We start from the raw sequence: 24,458 nt of genomic DNA, 5'->3' as shown, positions 1-24,458 counted from the left end.
CGTGCAGCTTCAGAGCAGTTGCTGTAAAGCCAAATGTAATTGCTTCAATCATTACAGGTCGAAAATATGGTACTGTCTACATTTCTGTTAATAAAGTGGCGTGTCCATTGTAGTGACACTGATTTGGAAGTCCACGTCACAGTGCTAGTTAAACCAGTAAGCTAACTGCTAATATGGACCACCACACTGATCTCTCCCATCAGCTTCATGATACAATAGCAGGGTATTAACTCTGACACAATGCTATAGTCGTTCATTACAGCTAACAGTGCTGGTTGTAGCATGCGTGGAAGTAGGGAGAACATGCATTTTATGTAGACAATGCTGAATAACAACTTAAACATGAACTCACTCATTAAAACAGCAGCACTTCTCTGTATTCCCGGAGTCTTTATCAACCTTGCTGTCTGTTCAGGGCTTCTTTTTACAGTCTATGGCTCGAGGAAACTGAGCTGTCTGATTGGCCAGCAGTAGGCCCATAGATGCAATCGCCATTTGCTATCTGGGCCTGACGGTTAGGCAGACACATGAAATGGTTCAAAACGGGAACATTTTGCCTTCCCGCCGTTAGGGCTGCTGAATCAAATGGCGCCAACAACGCCAAAAAAAAGAAAAAAGGAAGGAACGCAAGACTTTATTGTTGGGTTTTTTACAGAAATGTTTGGGGATTGACAAGGAATGCCTTGGAGATCGACCAGTTGGTGACCACTGGTGTAGATGAAGGGGAAAAGACAGGTTAGAGAAGGATTTTAAAGCCTTGAGACAATTGAGACATGGATTGTGCACGTGTGCCACTCAGAGGGTGAATGTGCAAGACAAAATATTGAGTAAGTGCCTTTGAACGGGGTATGGTAGTAGGTGCCAGGTGCAACGGTTTGAGTGTGTCGAGAACTGCAACGCTGCTGGGTTTTCCACGCTCAACAGTTTCCCGTGTGTATCAAGAATGATCCACCACCCAAAGGACATCCAGCCAATTTGACACAACTGTGTGAAGCATTGGAGTCAACGTGGGCCAGCATATCCCTGTGGACTAACTGAGGCTGTTCTGAGGGGAAAAGGGGGTGCAACTCAATATTAGGAAGGTGTTCCTAATGTTTTGAACACTCAGCGTATATGTTATGTGTGCAATCAATTTAGTCCTCTCTGAACACTCACTAAAGACTGTTATGTATGTGTGGTGGGGAATGAGGTGCAGTTTCATTATGTTCTGACCTGGGGGCCATCCAAGACATCCAAGACCCTTCAGCGGGGAGAGACGGGTTAATGATACTATTAAAAAGAAAAACAACCTCCTTTGTTCGGTAAAAAAAAAAGAAGACAGTTTAGAGGTGTTACCGTGTTGGAAAAAGGACTAAGGAAAGCTAATGACTTCATCCATGTACATTAAGATGTTGTTTGAATTCTGGGTAACTGTCCTGGCTCTACTTTCTGGCTTTAGAGGGCTGAGGAAGGAGTTGCAGTTTCGGCTTTGTCCACTAATGAGAAGACTCACACTAGGAGACCACACATAAACTGACAGAGTAATCTGATTAAGGTGTATATTGCTTCACCAGAATTACTCTTTGGATAAAGTGATATGATTCTAAAACGCATAAAGAGATTATAAACAAGACATTTAAAAGTACGTCCAACTCAGGGTTTCCCAAACCAGGTCCAGGCAGCCGGCAGGATGTTTTGGCTTCAGCCCTGACTCAAATAACCAACTCATCAGCTTTGATTATTTGAATCAGCTGCGGAGTGCTAGGGCAAAAGTCAAAAGAAGGTCATCTCTGTTTAGTCAAGTTTAGTCAAGGTTTGAAACTAAGAAACACACACGCACCTCTCTCTCCCCCTCTCTTTTCTCGACTTTCAAAATCCTCACTTTAAAACGACCTTTTTTCCCCTGTCTTACTAACGTAGTGGGTGAGCACACATAACCATGTAACACAGACGGGGTGACACGCCACAAGATTCTTCCCTTGATGTGATTAGATAGTTAACCTTTTATACGGCTGCTTTGAGTTTTCAGTCAGAGATCCACGCTTGCCATAGCGAGTTGAAATATCTAGCCAATACATTTTGAATTGAATTGAATTGAAACATTGCTCGTGAACTTCAGAGTTGTAACGATTTGACACTTTGGCTTTGGTTAATAAAGGCAAGTACAAACGCATACTAGTAGTCATGGCCTCTGCTGGAGAGTCTACACATCCTGGGTGATGTGAAACAACGTCATCATCTCACTGGCTTCTTCTCTGGCGAGCTCTCATTGACCTATTACTGACCACCGTTCTCAAAAGTTGTCGTTGCACATCTCACACAACAAGAGCATTGCAGATTTTGTGCTGATAAAAATCAAACGTTCGACAATATCGGGGCATCTGGGATGGGTCAAAGACAGGAACGGTAGGCTTCTGATTGCGTCTCTGACCCGCTCACATTAAACAAGCATCGGTGACGGCCCGGAGTAGGCAATGACATTGGGATTTTGTTACCGATCTCAAAAACGTACCCTAACCCTAAGAATTAGGGCCAAGATCGTCTAGTGCACGCCCGGCTTAAGTAACCACAATCTCTTAGGAAGTATGTGTAAGGTCTGGAGGAGAGGACGGTAGACGACAGACATTTTGGGGTTGACCAGCTACCCTAGCGACAGGCTGTTGTTAACTAAAAGGGCGGGGGGAGGGGGGGGGGGGGTGTCACAGTGCTGCTGGGGACGCTGGCTGGAGGATGTGTATCTCAGAGAGAGAGAGGAAGCTGACTTAGGGACTGCCACTCTGCAGGTGGGGATGTAGGCTGGAGAGAGGCCATGCACTGGGAGGGGGGGGGGGGTGCTGGTTGTGCTGGCTGGAGGAAGGCTGGCGATGGGGTGGGGGTTCTGGCTAGCTGCTGCGGTCTACAGCCTGGAGTGGGAGTCTTATCTCACTGCAGCGCGGCCGTGGAGCACACAGACAGACCTTGGCGAGGCGCTCCAGCCTGCAGCACATGATTGACAGGCTCCAATCCCCTCTCTCAGACCACAAAACGGATTCAGAGCAGCCAGCCAGCCAAACAGCTCCCGAAGGGCAGGTTTACTCAAGGAACCTTACGCTTCCACAGCTTATCACATTCACTCAATCCCAGGCTCTCTCCAATCTGGGTGTGAGGAGTGTCAAGCATGTTGAAAAGTACCACACACCCACACCCACACACCCACACACCCACACACACACACTAGAGCCTCAGAGTTTTGTCTGTATGGCAAACAGAGCAGAACACATCATCACACCCAACAAGTCAGGACTCTTCAGCTCCAAAAGTTAATTCAGAAACATGGGCGAGTACAATACACACAACACACACACAGTCAGCCAAAGCGACACCCCGCCAGCATTAAAAGCCTCAGAACATAAAAGTTGCAGTGCTTGCTCTCCTGTGCCACAGAGTTCAGTTATCTAGTGGAGAGGAAGAGGTGAGGGACATAGCCAGCTTCACAACAAACGGGAAGGAAAAACTACTCTCCAGTCTCCTCCCCAACCACTCACTTCCAATGGTGCTCTGGGAAGTCAGGGAACAAGGGAGGAATCTCACAAGTTCAAACATACAGTTGAAGTCGGAAGTTTACATACACCTTATTCCCTGTCTTAGGTCATTTAGGATCACCACTTTATTTTAATGTGAAATGTCAGAATAATAGTAGAGAGAATTATTTATTTCAGCTTTTATTTCTTTCATCACATTCACAGTGGGTCAGAAGTTTACATAAACTCAATTAGTATTTGGTAGCATTGCCTTTAAATTGTTTAACTTGGGTCAAACGTTTCGGGTAACCTTCCACAAGCTTCCCACAATAAGTTGTGTGAATTTTGGCCCATTCCTCCTGACAGAGCTGGTGTAACTGAGTCAGGTTTGTAGGCCTCCTTGCTCGCACACGCTGTTTCAATTCTGCCCACACATTTTCTATAAGGTTGAGGTCAGGGCTTTGTGATGGCCACTCCAATACCTTGACTTTGTTGTCCTTAAGCCATTTTGCCACAACTTTCGAAGTGTGCTTGGGGTCATTGTCCATTTGGAAGACCCATTTGCGACCAAGCTTTAACTTCCTGATTGATGTCTTGAGATGTTGCTTCAATATATCCACATAATTTTCCTGCCTCATGATGCCATCTATTTTGTGAAGTGCACCAGTCCCTCCTGCAGCAAAGCACCCCCACAACATGATGCTGCCACCCCCATGGTTCACGGTTGGGATGGTGTTCTTCGGCTTGCAAGCTTCCCCCTTTTTCCTCCAAACATAACGATGGTCATTATGGCCAAACAATTCTATTTTTGTTTCATCAGACCAGAGAACATTTCTCCAAAAAATACGATCTTTGTCCCCATGTGCAGTTGCAAACCGTAGTCTGGCTTTTTTATGGCAGTTTTGGAGCAGTGGCTTCTTCCTTGCTGAGTGGCCTTTCAGGTTATGTCGATATAGGACTCGTTTTACTGTGGATATAGATACTTTTGTACCCGTTACCTCCAGCATCTTCATAAGGTCCTTTGCTGTTGTTCTGGGATTGATTTGCACTTTTCGCACAAAGTACATTCATCTCTAGGGGACAGAACGCGTTTCCTTCCTGAGTGGTATGACGGCTGTGTGGTCCCTTGATGTTTATACTTAATTTTTTTTCCTGAGGTCTTGGCACAACCCCAAATCCGTAAACACGGGCACCCTCATAGATATCATCCTAACCACCTTGCCCTCCAAATACACCTCTGCTGTTTTCAACAAAGATCTCACTCAGTCACTCAGTCACTCACTCACTCACTCACCAGGCTTTTGATCTTCATTGGTCACAGAGGAATGACACAACACATATAGAACACACAGAGAGTGGTAAACAACGGGAAGGCAACAGACGCCATCAGGCAGACCCTAATGGAGATCAGCATTTGTATTAGAGGAAACGTGACCCATAATTACGCAAAAAAGTATCTTATGAAACATTATCTCAAATGGTGACCAGCAGCAATCTTTTAAACACCAGTGTATAAAGAATTCACACTGGCTACATCAAATCCTCCGTAGGTCACACACAGCGAGACACACAAAGCCTCACCCTCAACCTCATCTTCCCAAGGCCCCGGATCATCTTCGGGCAACCTGTTTGCGGAGAGATTCTCAACATCCGTCGCTATAGAAACCACTCTCCCCCCCTCCCTGATTGGGCACTTCTACAGCAATGGGAGGGACGGGAAGGACACATACTGGCGATTGCGGACACTGCGGCGGCAGGGCCTGGGGGATAAAGGAATGAAGTGGTACACACTGAACCACAGCTAAGCCTGGGAGAGGAGAGGGGGGCCCTCAGCGCCCACACAATGCAAACGGCAGATTCAGACATTGATTTGTGGGGAGAAGCGGGTGTCTGTAGCGGAGGAGATAAGTGGCGTGCCCATAGGGCTCCTCTCTTATCACTGGTGCTCTCGCAGGAGGAAAAGACCGAATTAAAGCTCACGGCACCGTGGGTGACACAGTGTTTGTTGAGATCCATCAGCGCGTCGCGTCTGATCATCAGAAACACAATGAGGAGACGGTGAATGAGGCAAAACTGAGACCTGGGTTTGACAGATCAAGACTGGCGTTGAGAGAAGAGGTAACCAGAATAGGCGGTGACTTCAACGCGCTGGTTGTTTTCTCTTCTTCCCCCTTTCTCCTCCTCTCTTGTTCCCCATCTCTCCCTCTACATATCCATTGTTCCCTCTCTCTATGGCTCTACCTCTTGTTCCCTCTCTCTCTTATCTCTCTCTCTCTCGTAATTGGACACCAGGCTGCAGTTGAGATGTGCTCTCTAATACAGGTTACTGTGGCGACAGAGCAGCCACAGAGGCATTCATATCTATTGCATTAGGGGAGCATGGAAGATATTAGGATTGAGACCATTACCACTGATGGAACACAGTGGTGAACATAACACACACACACACTACAGGGAGAAGAGGAGATGTAGAGACAATATTAACACTACAGGGAGAAGAGATGTAGAGACAATATTAACACTACAGGGAGAAGAGGAGATGTAGAGACAATATTAACACACTACAGGGAGAAGAGGAGATGTAGAGACAATATTAACACTACAGGGAGAAGAGGAGATGTAGAGACAATATTAACACTACAGGGAGAAGAGGAGACGTAGAGACGATATTAACACTCTACAGGGAGAAGAGATGTAGAGACAATATTAACACTACAGGGAGAAGAGGAGATGTAGAGACAATATTAACACTACAGGGAGAAGAGGAGATGTAGAGACAATATTAACACTACAGGGAGAAGAGATGTAGAGACAATATTAACACACTACAGGGAGAAGAGGAGATGTAGAGACAATATTAACACACTACAGGGAGAAGAGGAGATGTAGAGACGATATTAACACTCTACAGGGAGAAGAGATATAGAGACAATATTAACACTCTACAGGGTGAAGAGGAGATGTAGAGACAATATTAACACTCTACAGGGTGAAGAGGAGATGTAGAGACAATATTAACACTCTACAGGGAGAAGAGGAGATGTAGAGACAATATTAACACTACAGGGAGAAGAGGAGATGTAGAGACAATATTAACACTCTACAGGGTGAAGAGATGTAGAGACAATATTAACACACTACAGGGAGAAGAGATGTAGAGACAATATTAACACTACAGGGAGAAGAGGAGATGTAGAGACAATATTAACACTACAGGGAGAAGAGGAGATGTAGAGACAATATTAACACACTACAGGGAGAAGAGGAGATGTAGAGACAATATTAACACACTACAGGGAGAAGAGGAGATGTAGAGACAATATTAAACACTACAGGGAGAAGAGGAGATGTAGAGACAATATTAACACACTACAGGGAGAAGAGGAGATGTAGAGACAATATTAACACTACAGGGAGAAGAGGAGATGTAGAGACAATATTAAACACTACAGGGAGAAGAGGAGATGTAGAGACAATATTAACACACTACAGGGAGAAGAGGAGATGTAGAGACAATATTAACACACTACAGGGAGAAGAGGAGATGTAGAGACAATATTAACACACTACAGGGAGAAGAGGAGATGTAGAGACAATATTAACACACTACAGGGAGAAGAGGAGATGTAGAGACAATATTAACACACTACAGGGAGAAGAGATGTAGAGACAATATTAACACACTACAGGGAGAAGAGGAGATGTAGAGACAATATTAACACACTACAGGGAGAAGAGGAGATGTAGAGACAATATTAACACACTACAGGGAGAAGAGGAGATGTAGAGACAATATTAACACACTACAGGGAGAAGAGGAGATGTAGAGACAATATTAACACTACAGGGAGAAGAGGAGATGTAGAGACAATATTAACACACTACAGGGAGAAGAGGAGATGTAGAGACAATATTAACACACTACAGGGAGAAGAGGAGATGTAGAGACGATATTAACACTCTACAGGGAGAAGAGATATAGAGACAATATTAACACTCTACAGGGTGAAGAGGAGATGTAGAGACAATATTAACACTCTACAGGGTGAAGAGGAGATGTAGAGACAATATTAACACTCTACAGGGAGAAGAGGAGATGTAGAGACAATATTAACACTACAGGGAGAAGAGGAGATGTAGAGACAATATTAAACTCTACAGGGTGAAGAGATGTAGAGACAATATTAACACACTACAGGGAGAAGAGATGTAGAGACAATATTAACACTACAGGGAGAAGAGGAGATGTAGAGACAATATTAACACTACAGGGAGAAGAGGAGACGTAGAGACGATATTAACACTCTACAGGGAGAAGAGATGTAGAGACAATATTAACACACTACAGGGTGAAGAGCAGATGTAGAGACAATATTAACACTACAGGGAGAAGAGGAGATGTAGAGACAATATTAACACTACAGGGAGAAGAGGAGACGTAGAGACGATATTAACACTCTACAGGGAGAAGAGATGTAGAGACAATATTAACACACTACAGGGTGAAGAGGAGATGTAGAGACAATATTAACACTACAGGGAGAAGAGATGTAGAGACAATATTAACACACTACAGGGACAAGAGGAGATGTAGAGACAATATTAACACTCTACAGGGTGAAGAGATGTAGAGACAATATTAACACTACAGGGAGAAGAGGAGATGTAGAGACAATATTAACACTCTACAGAGAGAAGAGGAGATGTAGAGACAATATTAACACTCTACAGGGTAAAGAGATGTAGAGACAATATTAACACTCTACAGGGTGAAGAGATGTAGAGACAATATTAACACTCTACAGGGTAAAGAGATGTAGAGACAATATTAACACTCTACAGGGAGAAGAGGAGATGTAGAGACAATATTAACACTCTACAGGGAGAAGAGGAGATGTAGAGACAATATCAACACTACAGGGAGAAGAGATGTAGAGACAATATTAACACACTACAGGGAGAAGAGGAATGTAGAGACAATATTAACACACTACAGGGAGAAGAGGAGATGTAGAGACGATATTAACACTACAGGGAGAAGAGATGTAGAGACAATATTAACACTCCACAGGGTGAAGAGGAGATGTAGAGACAATATTAACACACTACAGGGAGAAGAGGAGATGTAGAGACAATATTAACACTACAGGGAGAAGAGATGTAGAGACAATATTAACACTCTACAGGGTGAAGAGGAGATGTAGAGACAATATTAACACTCTACAGGGAGAAGAGGAGATGTAGAGACAATATTAACACTCTACAGGGTGAAGAGGAGATGTAGAGACAATATTAACACTACAGGGAGAAGAGGAGATGTAGAGACAATATTAACACTACAGGGAGAAGAGGAGATGTAGAGACAATATTAACACTACAGGGAGAAGAGATGTAGAGACAATATTAACACACTACAGGGAGAAGAGGAGATGTAGAGACAATATTAACACACTACAGGGAGAAGAGGAGATGTAGAGACAATATTAACACACTACAGGGAGAAGAGGAGATGTAGAGACAATATTAACACACTACAGGGAGAAGAGGAGATGTAGAGACAATATTAACACTCTACAGGGAGAAGAGGAGATGTAGAGACGATATTAACACTACAGGGAGAAGAGATGTAGAGACAATATTAACACTCTACAGGGTGAAGAGGAGATGTAGAGACAATATTAACACTACAGGGAGAAGAGGAGATGTAGAGACAATATTAACACTACAGGGAGAAGAGATGTAGAGACAATATTAACACACTACAGGGAGAAGAGGAGATGTAGAGACAATATTAACACTCTACAGGGAGAAGAGGAGATGTAGAGACGATATTAACACTACAGGGAGAAGAGATGTAGAGACAATATTAACACTCTACAGGGACAAGAGGAGATGTAGAGACAATATTAACACACTACAGGGAGAAGAGGAGATGTAGAGACAATATTAACACTCTACAGGGAGAAGAGGAGATGTAGAGACAATATTAACACTCTACAGGGAGAAGAGATGTAGAGACAATATTAACACTCTACAGGGAGAAGAGATGTAGAGACAATATTAACACTCTACAGGGAGAAGAGGAGATGTAGAGACAATATTAACACTACAGGGAGAAGAGATGTAGAGACAATATTAACACTCTACAGGGAGAAGAGGAGATGTAGAGACAATATTAACACTACAGGGAGAAGAGGAGATGTAGAGACGATATTAACACTACAGGGAGAAGAGGAGATGTAGAGACGATATTAACACTACAGGGAGAAGAGATGTAGAGACAATATTAACACTCTACAGGGAGAAGAGGAGATGTAGAGACAATATTAACACTACAGGGAGAAGAGATGTAGAGACAATATTAACACTCTACAGGGAGAAGAGGAGATGTAGAGACAATATTAACACACTACAGGGAGAAGAGGAGATGTAGAGACAAAATTAACACTCTACAGGGAGAAGAGGAGATGTAGAGACAATATTAACACTCTACAGGGAGAAGAGGAGATGTAGAGACAATATTAACATTCTACAGGGAGAAGAGGAGATGTAGAGAGAATATTAACACTCTACAGGGAGAAGAGGAGATGTAGAGACAATATTAACACTCTACAGGGAGAAGAGGAGATGTAGAGACAATATTAACACTCTACAGGGAGAAGAGGAGATGTAGAGACGATATTAACACTCTACAGGGACAAGAGGAGATGTAGAGACAATATTAACACACTACAGGGAGAAGAGGAGATGTAGAGACGATATTAACACTCTACAGGGAGAAGAGATATAGAGACAATATTAACACTCTACAGGGTGAAGAGGAAATGTAGAGACAATATTAACACTCTACAGGGTGAAGAGGAGATGTAGAGACAATATTAACACTCTACAGGGAGAAGAGGAGATGTAGAGACAATATTAACACTACAGGGAGAAGAGGAGATGTAGAGACAATATTAACACACTACAGGGACAAGAGGAGATGTAGAGACAATATTAACACTCTACAGGGTGAAGAGATGTAGAGACAATATTAACACTACAGGGAGAAGAGGAGATGTAGAGACAATATTAACACTCTACAGAGAGAAGAGGAGATGTAGAGACAATATTAACACTCTACAGGGTAAAGAGATGTAGAGACAATATTAACACTCTACAGGGTGAAGAGATGTAGAGACAATATTAACACTCTACAGGGAGAAGAGGAGATGTAGAGACAATATTAACACTCTACAGGGAGAAGAGGAGATGTAGAGACAATATCAACACTACAGGGAGAAGAGATGTAGAGACAATATTAACACACTACAGGGAGAAGAGGAGATGTAGAGACGATATTAACACTACAGGGAGAAGAGATGTAGAGACAATATTAACACTCCACAGGGTGAAGAGGAGATGTAGAGACAATATTAACACTACAGGGAGAAGAGGAGATGTTGAGACAATATTAACACACTACAGGGAGAAGAGGAGATGTAGAGACGATATTAACACTACAGGGAGAAGAGATGTAGAGACAATATTAACACTCTACAGGGTGAAGAGGAGATGTAGAGACAATATTAACACTACAGGGAGAAGAGGAGATGTAGAGACAATATTAACACTACAGGGAGAAGAGATGTAGAGACAATATTAACACACTACAGGGAGAAGAGGAGATGTAGAGACAATATTAACACTCTACAGGGAGAAGAGGAGATGTAGAGACCATATTAAAACTACAGGGAGAAGAGATGTAGAGACAATATTAACACTACAGGGAGAAGAGATGTAGAGACAATATTAACACTCAACAGGGAGAAGAGGAGATGTAGAGATGATATTAACACTCTACAGGGAGAAGAGATGTAGAGACAATATTAACACACTACAGGGTGAAGAGGAGATGTAGAGACAATATTAACACTCTACAGGGTGAAGAGGAGATGTAGAGACAATATTAACACTACAGGGAGAAGAGGAGATGTAGAGACAATATTAACACTCTACAGAGAGAAGAGGAGATGTAGAGACAATATTAACACTCTACAGGGTAAAGAGATGTAGAGACAATATTAACACTCTACAGGGTGAAGAGATGTAGAGACAATATTAACACTCTACAGGGTAAAGAGATGTAGAGACAATATTAACACTCTACAGGGAGAAGAGGAGATGTAGAGACAATATTAACACTCTACAGGGAGAAGAGGAGATGTAGAGACAATATTAACACTACAGGGAGAAGAGATGTAGAGACAATATTAACACACTACAGGGAGAAGAGGAGATGTAGAGACAATATTAACACTACAGGGAGAAGAGGAGATGTAGAGACAATATTAACACTCTACAGGGAGAAGAGGAGATGTAGAGACAATATTAACACTACAGGGAGAAGAGATGCAGAGACAATATTAACACTCTACAGGGAGAAGAGGAGATGTAGAGACAATATTAACACTACAGGGAGAAGAGATGTAGAGACAATATTAACACTCTACAGGGAGAAGAGGAGATGTAGAGACAATATTAACACTACAGGGAGAAGAGGAGATGTAGAGACGATATTAACACTACAGGGAGAAGAGATGTAGAGACAATATTAACACTCTACAGGGAGAAGAGGAGATGTAGAGACAATATTAACACTACAGGGAGAAGAGATGTAGAGACAATATTAACACTCTACAGGGAGAAGAGGAGATGTAGAGACAATATTAACACACTACAGGGAGAAGAGGAGATGTAGAGACAATATTAACACTCTACAGGGAGAAGAGGAGATGTAGAGACGATATTAACACTCTACAGGGAGAAGAGATATAGAGACAATATTAACACTCTACAGGGTGAAGAGGAGATGTAGAGACAATATTAACACTCTACAGGGTGAAGAGGAGATGTAGAGACAATATTAACACTCTACAGGGAGAAGAGGAGATGTAGAGACAATATTAACACTACAGGGAGAAGAGGAGATGTAGAGACAATATTAACACTCTACAGGGTGAAGAGATGTAGAGACAATATTAACACACTACAGGGAGAAGAGATGTAGAGACAATATTAACACTCTACAGGGAGAAGAGATGTAGAGACAATATTAACACACTACAGGGAGAAGAGGAGATGTAGAGACAATATTAACACTCTACAGGGTGAAGAGGAGATGTAGAGACAATATTAACACACTACAGGGAGAAGAGGAGATGTAGAGACAATATTAACACTCTACAGGGAGAAGAGGAGAAGAATGACAGAAAGAAAGAGAGGGAGAGAAAGATACATTATGTGTGAGAGAACGAGACAGAGTGAGTGAAAGGAAAGAGAGTGAATGTGTCGTGTGGTTTGTAGAGAGAGATAAACAGGAGGAGTTGAACAGTCGGAGGGGTAATCCTGCATTGAATTTGAGACCAATTAACTGGCCTGAGTGCAGAAACCCACAGGAGAGAATCACGGGCAGAACAAAGCTCTGATCAATAATAATCCTCCCTCTCTCTCTCTCTCTCTCCAGTTGGTTAGCTCTGCTCACTTCCACACCTTCCACTGACTTCAACCTGACAAGACACAGGTCCAGCCCAACAGGTGCTGTGTGTGTGTGAGAGAGAGTGTGTACTGTGCGCGGTGTGTTTGGTTACCTGGGCATCTGTACGAAGAGTGACTTGTTCACCTGACTTGATCACTCATGAGTGTCGCACAGAGAGTATCAAATCTGTGTGTCTCACAGCATAGAACAGTGATTGTGTGTGTAGGTGTCTGTGTGCATTGGGGAGGGGGGGGGGGGGTGTTATTCTCTGCTGTCCTTAATCCTTCATCCTCATTTGCCTAATTAAACAGAGCCTGCCGAAGTTCCCTAGCTGTTTGTTCCTCATCCCTCCTTCTCCTCTCCTCCCTCCGCTCCTCCCTTCCAATGAGCCAGCCAAAAGCCCCGGCACCATGGCAGAGAAAAAGAGAGGGATGGAATAGAGAGATGGGTGGATAGAGAGAGCGCATCCCCACTCCTGTTTTGTACCAGTGGTACTGTTCACTCACCATCCGTCATTTTTCAAATTACTGTCATTCCTCTGCTTCATTTCATCCAGTATTCTCTATGCACAGAGAGACTAGCCCTCCCTCCCTCCTTCCTTCCCTTACGCAGTGAAAACAACACACACAGCCGCTGTCCTGTCATCACCAGTCCAGGGTAATCGAGCTCGTCTGCTTATTATGCCTGACACCACTAGCTTTACCCCACACCTACCACGTTTAGATGTACCTTTAAAACCCCGAACTTTACCCCACACCTACCACATTTAGATGTACCTTTAAAACCACTAGCTTTACCCCACACCTACCACATTTAGATGTACCTTTAAAACCACTAGTTTTAGCCCACACCTACCACATTTAGATGTACCTTTAAAACCACTAGCTTTACCCCACACCTACCACATTTAGATGTACCTTTAAAACCACTAGTTTTAGCCCACACCTACCACATTTAGATGTACCTTTAAAACTACTAGCTTTACCCCACACCTACCACATTTAGATGTACCTTTAAAACCACTAGCTTTACCCCACACCTACCACATTTAGATGTACCTTTAAAACCACTAGCTTTACCCCACACCTACCACATTTAGATGTACCTTTAAAACCCCTAGCTTTACCCCACACCTACCACATTTAGATGTACCTTTAAAACCACTAGCTTTACCTCACACCTACCACATTTAGATGTACCTTTAAAACCCACAGGGGACTGTAGCTTACTCTATATGGCCTACTGATTTACTAACTGTGCAGAACAACAACTCCCTTGATCCAAATTGCACAGAAACCAACGGTACGGAAATCTACCGCTAAGGTCAATATTCATCTCTAATATAGCTGAATTCTATTTCCATTGGGGATAAGGAATGAGTGGAAAGGTAAGCTATTGCATACCAGGGCCTTATATAAATAGCCCGAGGGGTGAGGAGACTAAGGTGAGAGGTTCAGATGGAGCACTGGTTCTCTGAGGACCAGACAGCACACAGACAGCACATGCATTGCTGCACTGCACAAACAGTAAATGAACTACCCTCCCACACACAGTCAATCAAGTATGCACATACACACAAACAAAAACACGTATGGTCACGCGCACGCACACACACACACACACACTAGGCAGGCAGAGTCCGCATTAATATTCTGCTGGTTGATTCACTAGCTCCAGCTGGAGATGTGGAGATGGAGACTGCCTGGGTCCTGGGGATCAATACACAGGCAGAGCAGCCAGGCAGAGCAGCCAGGCAGAGCAGTCAGGCAGAGCAGTCAGGGATCATCTGACAGGACCAGCCAGCCAGGCCTTTTAAACCCCCTATGTCCCTTAGCCTCAGCATCACAGACCCAGGCCTCCACAGAACCACTGAAACAGAGACACCGCAGCGCACCGAGGCTAACCGCCACTAACACATGGGCCACTGCCATACGTGATAGTATGACGGGAGCTGCCTGTCCAGCACTATAACCAATGCTCAATACCATAACGAGATGGCCGAGCCGGGTCAGAGTTCCGTACGCAGGTTCACCAATCAGAGCTTGAAGCCCTGTGACACAGCGGTAAGAGCACTATCTGTGGACCACAGCGTAGTGTAGTGTGTATCCTACCTCCTGAACCTTCACTTTATTTTCCCCGTCCCCTCTACTTCCTCGTTTCCATTGACCCAGATCTTCATTCCATTACCCATTACCCACTTGCCACTATTCGCCGCATTTGCTGCTATTTTTCAGCCATTTTTCAGCCATTTTATCCTCTCTCTCCACAGTATGTCTTTTCTATAGTCCTTTCCTTCCACATCCATTCATGTATTTGACTTCCATTCCTCTGTCACCTCTTTTCCCTCTCTTTTAGTACTGAAGAGTAAATGAAGAGCGTGGGGCCCCAGTAGAGAGAGCAGACAGTCCGCGCATCATCGCTCATTTCTGTCAGTCTACCTGCCTTCTCCCCATGCCCCATGGCCCTAGAATAAATACACTTTAAATCACCCTGCACACACTGGCTTTGTCCCGCACTGCACTTTATTACTGTCAAATGAGGAGTCCTGGGAATAACCCAGCCAGGGCTGACCCAGTCACTCTCCATACTGTACAGTATATCTAACCTATACTCCGAGCCTCTCCCTCAGTCAGTGTAGACACAGCTCTGGCCTTTCACTCTCCTTCTCATTGGCTCAGCTTCCAGGAGGGAGGTGTTGGGGCTTTTTCCTCAGTTCAGCCTGTTAGATGACCTTCAGGGAGAGGGGTCTGGTGCAGACACAGCTGCTCTTAAGCCCACAGAGCAGAGCTCCAGCACAGGGGTCAGAGGACAACCCTAAACCGCTGCATGTTGACACACCCGTTGGGTGTTGAATCCCAAATCTGGGCTTTAAATGAATCCAAGTCGTCTTTAAATAGCCTTGACCACAACAGAGGCTCAACATCCACACAGATATCAAACATGAATGGGAGAAAGGGAATTCTCCTTTTTTCTCCTGAAGATTCCTCTCTGCAAAGAGAACTATCTGGACTTCTATTCTTCATCATTCCCTCCAGTCAGACATGTATTATAGTAGGTTTACCTCGCCTTTTCCCTCTCCTCTGTCAAGGTTCGAGTGTTCCCAATGTTTCCAAACCTTGAGAGAAGTTTACTTTTAACACAAGAAATAGAGATTTTTAATCTCACGGTTTGGTGTCTGAGAGTCCTGCAAAATTGAATAGCGGTTGGGGATTATTGAACAATAAGCAAACTGTTTGGAAAGACGGAGGGCTTTCTGACTCTCTGGTTCTTTTGATTGTACTCCTTGTGGACTGATGGATCTATTCTATTGCCCCTATAAACGGGGTCCTGTCACACAGAGCGAGATGAGTGAGGGAAGAGTGTTCTTCGTCTCAAAATGACTGTTGTATTGTTGCGTTTTCCATTAGTGGATGATTCCAACAGAACAGGATGTAGCTAGATACTCAAATAGATACTCTGCTTTTTAGGCCTTGCTGTCCTATTCATTGTTGATACCCAGATACACACAGACGATGGAAAGTAAAAGACTGCAAAAAAAAGGAAAAATAAAATTAGTGAACAGAACCAAGGCTTTTTAAAAAGATGGAATTACTCGCTGAGAAATCTTGCAAATGCTTGAATCCATTTCTCAGCTATCTGAAAATAATGTCTGTCCTCTAGGCTGTTTTGCAATTTGTCTTTGAAATGGCCTTGTCACCTCCTCGAGACAGCGGGGGAGACATTAGGCCTAATTCAACTCATCTGTCCTGTCCATTCAACAGAACTATCTCCCCGTGTCATGTTTTAGCTGGCCTGCTCTTCACTGGCACCAGTCACACCTCGGACCGGACCAGCATGGGCAGGTCCAAAACACTTCATTAACAAAGAGTAATGCTGGTGTCTTTTAGTTTAGTTCTCAGGTGTTGAATAATGAGACTGAATGGGTCATGGTTTAATGTCTAGTCTGTCTTGTTCAGGCTGAACTAGGTTGAGTATAAAGACAACTTTACAGTGCAGGTTGTACTTACAATTCAGCCATTTTAACCAATTTTCAAGTGAAATAGCTCAGTCTGACATCGATTGTTACTCTGTCTGGCTAAGTGATTTTGCTACGTGCGACAATACAAACCATCCCATTCCATAGGTCCAAACGGTATAGTTTTGTATTGAGGAATGCGGCTAGCTTCGTTGGAGAAATTCTGTCATTGTGTTGAAGCCTTTCTGATGAAGGGGAACCTGACTGAGTGACCCAGAACATGGCAATTCCACCTCTGCCTCCAAGCCACCCAGTCACACAGACGTAGACACAGAACCTTTCCTACAGATCTTTGTTAAGAACTCTATTCTTTCACCCTCCTCTTCACTGAGCCCTCGAAACGTTATCTTGGACGTATAGCTCGGTTCTTTTTCATCAAATCTCTTTTATTTTTCCCCCAAAGGCAGGAGGCTCTTTTCCTCCTCCCTTTCAACCTCCTAACAAAGAGCGCAGCAACAAAGCCCGCCGTTTCTTAGCAAGCAAACCGATAGCCCTCTACCCATCATGCCTTTCTCTAGCAGGAAACGTGCTGTGTCAACATTATCAGGCCCGGGCGGTGAGATAACCTCCGGTGAGATGGGCAACAGGGCGATTGTCTGGGAAAACACAGAAGCCAGGCTTCAATTAAACCCCTGGGGCTACAGTCCTGGAAAAGGCCTCTCACCCAGACACACACACTCACCAACACCACACCACAGCCCCGTCACTCAGACCTGCTACCGCAGCACAGATATTATGACCTCCAAGTATAGAGGGGAAGTCTGTATTCAACCCCATTCCCAATAGAGCAACTGTCATGGCAGACGGCCCACCCAATCTGCACTATTGCCAGAATGCCTGTATATGACGGCTGGCCGACTGTCAACTGTACACAGTATCTGTCCACGTTGGACTTACCTGAGGCGTTCTTCAGGTAGCCGTTGGAGTCCACAGTAGTGTAGCTAACGTACGGTCCAGGCTGGTTCACACCAAACGGCTGCAAGATCAACACACACACACACACACACACACACACACACACACACACACACACACACACACACACACACACACACACACACACACACACACACACACACACACACACACACACACACACACACACACACACACACACACACACACACAGCATTAGAGATGAACACATATATTAGTGGAACCATTATCCCTGAAACGACTGATCTCCCACCATTTAATTCTCAACACAGACGCCAAAGTCTTAACACAGACATCTGTCCCCATCCATGACTCGCCTCAGGAGGTTTTGGCTGTGTGTACAGAGTGTGTGCGAACCCTCCTTGACCTTTCTGAAGCCAATGGGGATCTGGGTGCAAACCCCGGCAGCTCTAGGAAGCTAGAGATGTCCTCTGGGTGAAATAAAGCACAGGTTCCAGCAGACTGAGGACAGGCTACAGTGAGCCTGACATCACAGCCAGCTCCATCACATCCTCTGCATTATGCAGTCCTCCCCACTGTTCCTGGTAATCCCTCAAAATGGTAATGAACAGCACAATGTGGCGAATCGGAGATGAATTTTTAAACGGTTCGGGGGAAAATGAAAATGTTCCCCCCGAAACGTAAATTAGGCCTATGCTATGTAGCTTTCTCTGTATCTTCAAGGGAGGACTGGGGAAAGTTTAGGCCTGAACAGAATGATCATACATGAAGTTACGTCGCCTTCTGATTTAGAGCCTATTGTAATCTTCTGGATGTGTTACCATGGATACCAGTCACCGATGCAGTACCACCTCTGAGCAGATTTTGAAAGGTCCTTCTCATTGTGGTAGCCATTTACATATATGTACTGAATTTTTCTTTTTTAAAACAACAATTGATTTTATTCTCAAGTTGTTGCAGTCCAAAGCCACATAAACGCTAGACCTCATGATACACAAGTTGCCACTAAAACGGCTTGGAATGAGATCCACTGCCCTAACAAACTGTAGTGTAGCCCTGTATTGAGTCAAGGCCGCTTGGTAAAGGGCTTTCACAATTCTTGACCCACCTATCCGGGTTTCCTGTCTGAGAGAGCCCTGACCACTGTGGCCTTCATCAGCTCTACAGTGTACTGTGTAGGTTTGGGAATTGCCAGGGACCTCACGATATGATATTATCACGATACTTTGGTGCCGATAAGAAACACTGAGTGTACAAAACATGAGGAACACCCACTCTTTGTATGACAGACTGACCAGGTGAATCCAGGTGAAAGCTATGATCCCTTATTGATGTCACCGGTTAAATCCACTTCAAATCAGTGTAGATGAAGGGGAGGAGACAGGTTAAAGAAGGATTTTTAAGCCTTGAGACATGGATTGTGCATGTGTGCCATTCCGAGGGTGAATGGGCAAGACAAAAGATTTAAGTGCCTTTGAACGGTGTATGGTAGTAGGTGCCAGATTTGAGTGCGTCAAGAATTGCAACGCTGTTGGGTTTTTCACACAACAGTTCAAAGGTACTTAAATCAACGCTCAACAGTTTCCTGAGGGTATCAAGAATGTTCCATCACCCAAAGGACATCCAACCAACTTGCCACAACTGTGGGAAGCACAGGAGTCAACATGAGCCAGCTTCCCTGTGGAACGCTTTCGACACCTTGTAGAGTCCATGCCCCAACGAATTGAGGCTGTTCTGAGGGAAACAAGGGGGTGCAACTAAATATTAGGAAGGTGTTCCTAATGTTTTGTACACTCAGTGCATGTATTGCGATTCTCAAGATTCACACAATTCCATATGTATGGCGATTCTCATGATTCCCACAATTCCATATGTATTGCGATTCTCAATGTATTGCGATTCGATACTGTCATTTTTTTTGCTATTGGATGTTCAAACATATTGCTCATCATATGTCTGCTACAGAGGGACAAGAGAGAGTTTTGATCAGTCATGGAAATAAAAGTGTTGAAAAACATTTGGCTCCCTATTTAAAAAGAAGTTGGAGAACAAGCTATGAAGGAAACATACTGGAGTTTTGGTTCAAGTACAGCTAACTAGTGCAAAAATAATATTACAATATTGTCAAAACGACACATCGTCAAAAATCATATCCAGATATGTAACTAGACATTTTTTCCACCCACCACTAGTACTGTGGGGAGACGGTTCTCTCGGCATGCCGCGGGGTGGGGCTCTGAGGAGCAGTAAATGACTGAGTGGTCATATGGAGGCTGTATGATCTCTTCATTATGGGCCGATGACGCCTAACGAAGAGAGCTTTCTGTCTGTCTCGGTTTTAACAGCCTAATGAAACGCTATGGCAGGCTGCTAGAGAATGCAGCCAGGCTCCCACACCGACTTACCCTCCCACACCGACAGACCCTCCCACACCGACTTACCCTCCCACACCGACAGACCCTCCCACACCGACTTACCCTCCCACACCGACAGACCCTCCCACACCGACTTACCCTCCCACACCGACAGACCCTCCCACACCGACTTACCCTCCCACACCGACAGACCCTCCCACACCGACAGACCCTCCCACACCGACAGACCCTCCCACACCGACAGACCCTCCCACACCGACAGACCCTCCCACACCGACTTACCCTCCCACACCGACTTACCCTCCCACACCGACAGACCCTCCCACACCGACAGACCCTCCCACACCGACAGACCCTCCCACACCGACTTACCCTCCCACACAGTACAGTACTATACATTGCATGTAGGCCTATAGCTTCATCAGACTGAACAGTTGTACTGTACTTGGATTGGAAATTGAACAAAGGTTCTGTGGAAACTAAAGGGAGGAGGTGGATAGTGATAGACAACGAGACAATAGGTGGGAAGACATACGGACAGAAGAGGGTTAGAGTGATGGATGTGAGGGACTTAAGGAGGAGGAGAGTGGAGAAAACAGCCCAAAGCTCCAGACATGGGCTCCATCAATCACCCGGCTGAGTCGGGCAATGGTGGGGTGAGTGTAGGCGGACACACAAGGGAGAGGCACACAACCCAAACAAACACTACGGCAGGACCAGCACCAAGCCTGTCTGTCACTAGCTCTGGGGACATTTCCATTTTTAGTAATTTAGCAGACGCTCTTACAGGACCAAGATGGCCAGACTGACTAGTTACAAGATAAGCCTTTTCACTCTCTCAAAAAAGTTTCTAGAATTTGTATTTTTACATTTCAATACCTCCATGGCTATCTTTTTTTCATTGCGTTACAATGCACACGCATACACAGAGACACTAGTCTTACCTTGACGTTTCCCGGGCAGTCGTTAGAACAGAGTCCACTGAGCACTGAGGTGGAGAAAAGGAAGACTGATTAGCAAGCAACAGGGACTTTATTTGTCCTACACAATCCCATACAGTGTGGGAGTTGTCTGTGACTAACAACACTGCTCGATGAGTTAGACACTGTACGGTTAACGTCGTCATCCCGGTAGGAAAACCCAAACTTGGTAGACTTAAGATAGATTTGCAACGCTTATTTTGTTTTTCTGTGGATGCTTATTAATGAGGAAGCTAAATAAATGAAGTCATTGCATTAACATCGAACTGCTCCCGGGATATGCAACTTTTCAGGGAAGTCAGGAACCAATATACACAGTCAGTTAGGAAAGCTAAGGCTAGCTTTTTCAAACAGAATTTTGCATCCTGTAGCAGTAACTCCAAAAAGTTTTGGGACACTGTAAAGTCCATGGAGAATAAGAGCACCTCCTCCCAGCTATCCACTGCACTGAGGCTAGGGAAAACAGTCACTACCGATAAATCTACGATTATCGAGAATTTCAATAAGCATTTTTCTACGGCTGGCAATACTTTACACCTGGCTACCCCTACCCTGGCCAACAGCTCTGCACCCCCCGCAGCAACTTGCCCAAGGCCCCCCCCCCCAAATACTTGGCGAAATAGACAGACATGCCTATATTTCCCCCATAGGAAACAATGGGAAGACCACAGAGTTCCAATATTATTTTTGTTGTTGACATTTTGTGTTTACATTTTAACTATAAAGCAACGTGAGCAGGTCTCATTGCCAACAATAGTGAAGCAGGCATTGTGACGTTGAACAATAAGCTGGGAATAGAACGCTCGGAAGGCAAGTTGGTGCCACGGTGCTCAATAGAACTAATAGGAGCTGGCAGGGTGAAAAATGCACGAAAATAAGGCCTGTTTTTTCGCGATTACTTCAAAACGACGGCCTTACCAGCTCTGCTAGGGCGAGTAAAATGGTCAGAGTGGTCTCATTTGTGTCTGGAAGTAGCTAGCCAATGTTACAAGGGTAGTCTAGCACCCAAGCTAAGGCCAGAACGCTCAAATCAACTCTACTCCTCGACCCGACTGTCCAGTGTGCGCTCCGAGAGCGAAACGGTCTGAATTTACAAACTGACAATTTCTCTGAATGGAAACACCAAAATATTAATCAAATTAATTAAGCCAAATTTCTTAAAATCAATCCCATATACTATGTTATTACAAAAAAGATTTTAAAAATTCTCTGGTAATGACAATACGGAATACTATCAAATGCTTCTCAAAGATGCCCTCTGGTGGTCAAACTAGCAATAACAGTATATAATAACAGCAGTAACAGAAGAAATGGCAGAGAATTAAATGACGTGCCACAGAGAATGCTGCAGCAGCACGCAGGGTGTGGCGCAGTATGACACAACTTTTAAAGGAGGAATCACTGTAGAAATACCTAGGTGTCTGGTTGGACTGTAAACTCTCCTTCCAGACTCACATTAAGCATCTCAAATCCAAAATTACATCTAGAGTCGGCTTCCTATTTTGCAACAAAGCCTCCTTCACTTATGCTGCCAAACATACCCTCGTAAAACTGACTGTCCTACCAATCCTTGACTTCAGCGATGTCATTTACAAAATAGCCTCCAACACTCTACTCAGCAAATTGGATGTAGTCTATCACAGTGCCATCCGTTTGGTCACCAAAGCCCCATATACTACCCACCACTGCGACCTGTATGCTCTCGTTGGCTGGCCCTCACTACATATTCGTCGCCAAACCCACTTGCTCCAGGTCATCCATAAGTCTTTGCTAGGTAAAGCCCCGCCTTATCTCAGCTCACTGGTCACCATAGCAACACCCACCCGTAGCACGCGCTCCAGCAGGTATATTTCACTGGTCATCCCCAAAGCCAACTCCTCTTTTGGCCGCCTCTCCTTCCAGTTCTCTGCTGCCAATGACTGGAATGAATTGCAAAAATCACTGAAGCTGGAGACTTATCTCCCTCACTAACTTTAAGCATCAGCTGTCAGAGCAGCTTACCGATCACTGTACCTGTACACAGCCCATCTGTAAATAGCACACCCAACAACCTCATCCCCATATTTATTATAATTTTTTGCTCTTTTGCACCCCAGTATCTCTATTTGCATATCATCATCTGCACATCTATCACTCCAGTGTTAATGCCAAATTGTAATTATTTCGCCACTAAGGCCTATTTATTGCCTTACCTCCCTAATCTTACTACATTTGCACACACTGAACATAGATTTTTCAATTGTGTTATTGACTGTACGTTTGTTAATCCCATGTGTAACTGTGTTGTTTTTGTCACACTGCTTTGCTTTATCTTGGCCAGGTCGCAGTTGTAAATGAGAACCTGTTCTCAACTGGCCTACCTGGTTAAATAAAGGTGAAATAAAAAAAATTGCACTGGAAATAAAAGAGGAAAAAAGACCAAGAGAAGAAAAAAAGAAATTGTTAGTAAAATGAACACAGAAAATAAATGAGCTCAATAATAAGCTGCAGGGGAAGTGTACGGGTATCTGTGTGCATATGGAGCAGCAAGGAAAAAAATCCTGAATTCTTAATCAGCAATAAGAGGAATTAATATATTAGCATACTAATTGGCTGACGCTGGTAATTTGCACATTGAAGTTGAGCTGCTGAATACTTCTTTAATTAGGATCTACCATCATGCATCCTGTACTGCTGCTGCACACTGACTGGACTCCTTAATGCAGATAAACAAACAACCCTATTCAAAAGTAAACACATGAAAGTCCTTCCTCTTTAGAGCTACTAGGCCTAGTCCCAGAGAGACCGACCGTCACTGTTGGACCGTGTAGCCTACTGTATGGAACTGAAGGACGTGTTTCGTGTTATCCAATTGGTAGTTACATTCTTGTCACATCGCTGCAACTCCAGTACGGACTCGGGACAGGCGAAGGTAGAGAGCCATGCGTCCTCCGAAACACGACAAGCCACACTGCTTCTTGACACACTGCTCAAACCCGGATCTGTAGTGACGCCAAGCACTGCAATGCCTTAGACCGCTGCGCCACTCGGGAGGCCCTGAGATGAGGCCCTTTGACCTCCACGTGGAGCAATTCGTTGGGTTCGGGGGTTATACCTCTGTGGTCGATGGGATCGATACTGCCCATGTTGAAAGGTATATGTTCTGCTGCTGATGATTTCATCGGTTACAGCCCTAATCAGGACACGAGAATGCAG

At 44.3% G+C, this 24,458-nt stretch overlaps 1 protein-coding gene across 1 annotated transcript in view; it reads right to left on the bottom strand.

Moving 5' to 3' along the window:
- The window catches only part of LOC106561994 (T-cell immunomodulatory protein), a 130,744-nt gene that overhangs the window by 10,795 nt on the left and 95,491 nt on the right, over positions 1 to 24,458 (bottom strand). The window contains exons 13-14 of the mRNA XM_014126507.2: positions 21,228 to 21,271; positions 17,909 to 17,987 (exon numbers count right to left, since the gene is read on the bottom strand). Of these exons, the coding sequence (XP_013981982.2) occupies positions 17,909 to 17,987; positions 21,228 to 21,271 (123 nt within the window). The remainder of the gene's footprint in view (positions 1 to 17,908; positions 17,988 to 21,227; positions 21,272 to 24,458) is intronic.

Source organism: Salmo salar, chromosome ssa11 (genome assembly GCF_905237065.1).
Source record: "Salmo salar chromosome ssa11, Ssal_v3.1, whole genome shotgun sequence".
In the NCBI taxonomy this organism is placed as follows: Eukaryota; Metazoa; Chordata; class Actinopteri; order Salmoniformes; family Salmonidae; genus Salmo; species Salmo salar.
The sequence above is the reverse complement of the archived record's forward strand: the minus strand, read 5'-3'. Positions and strand labels throughout refer to the sequence as shown.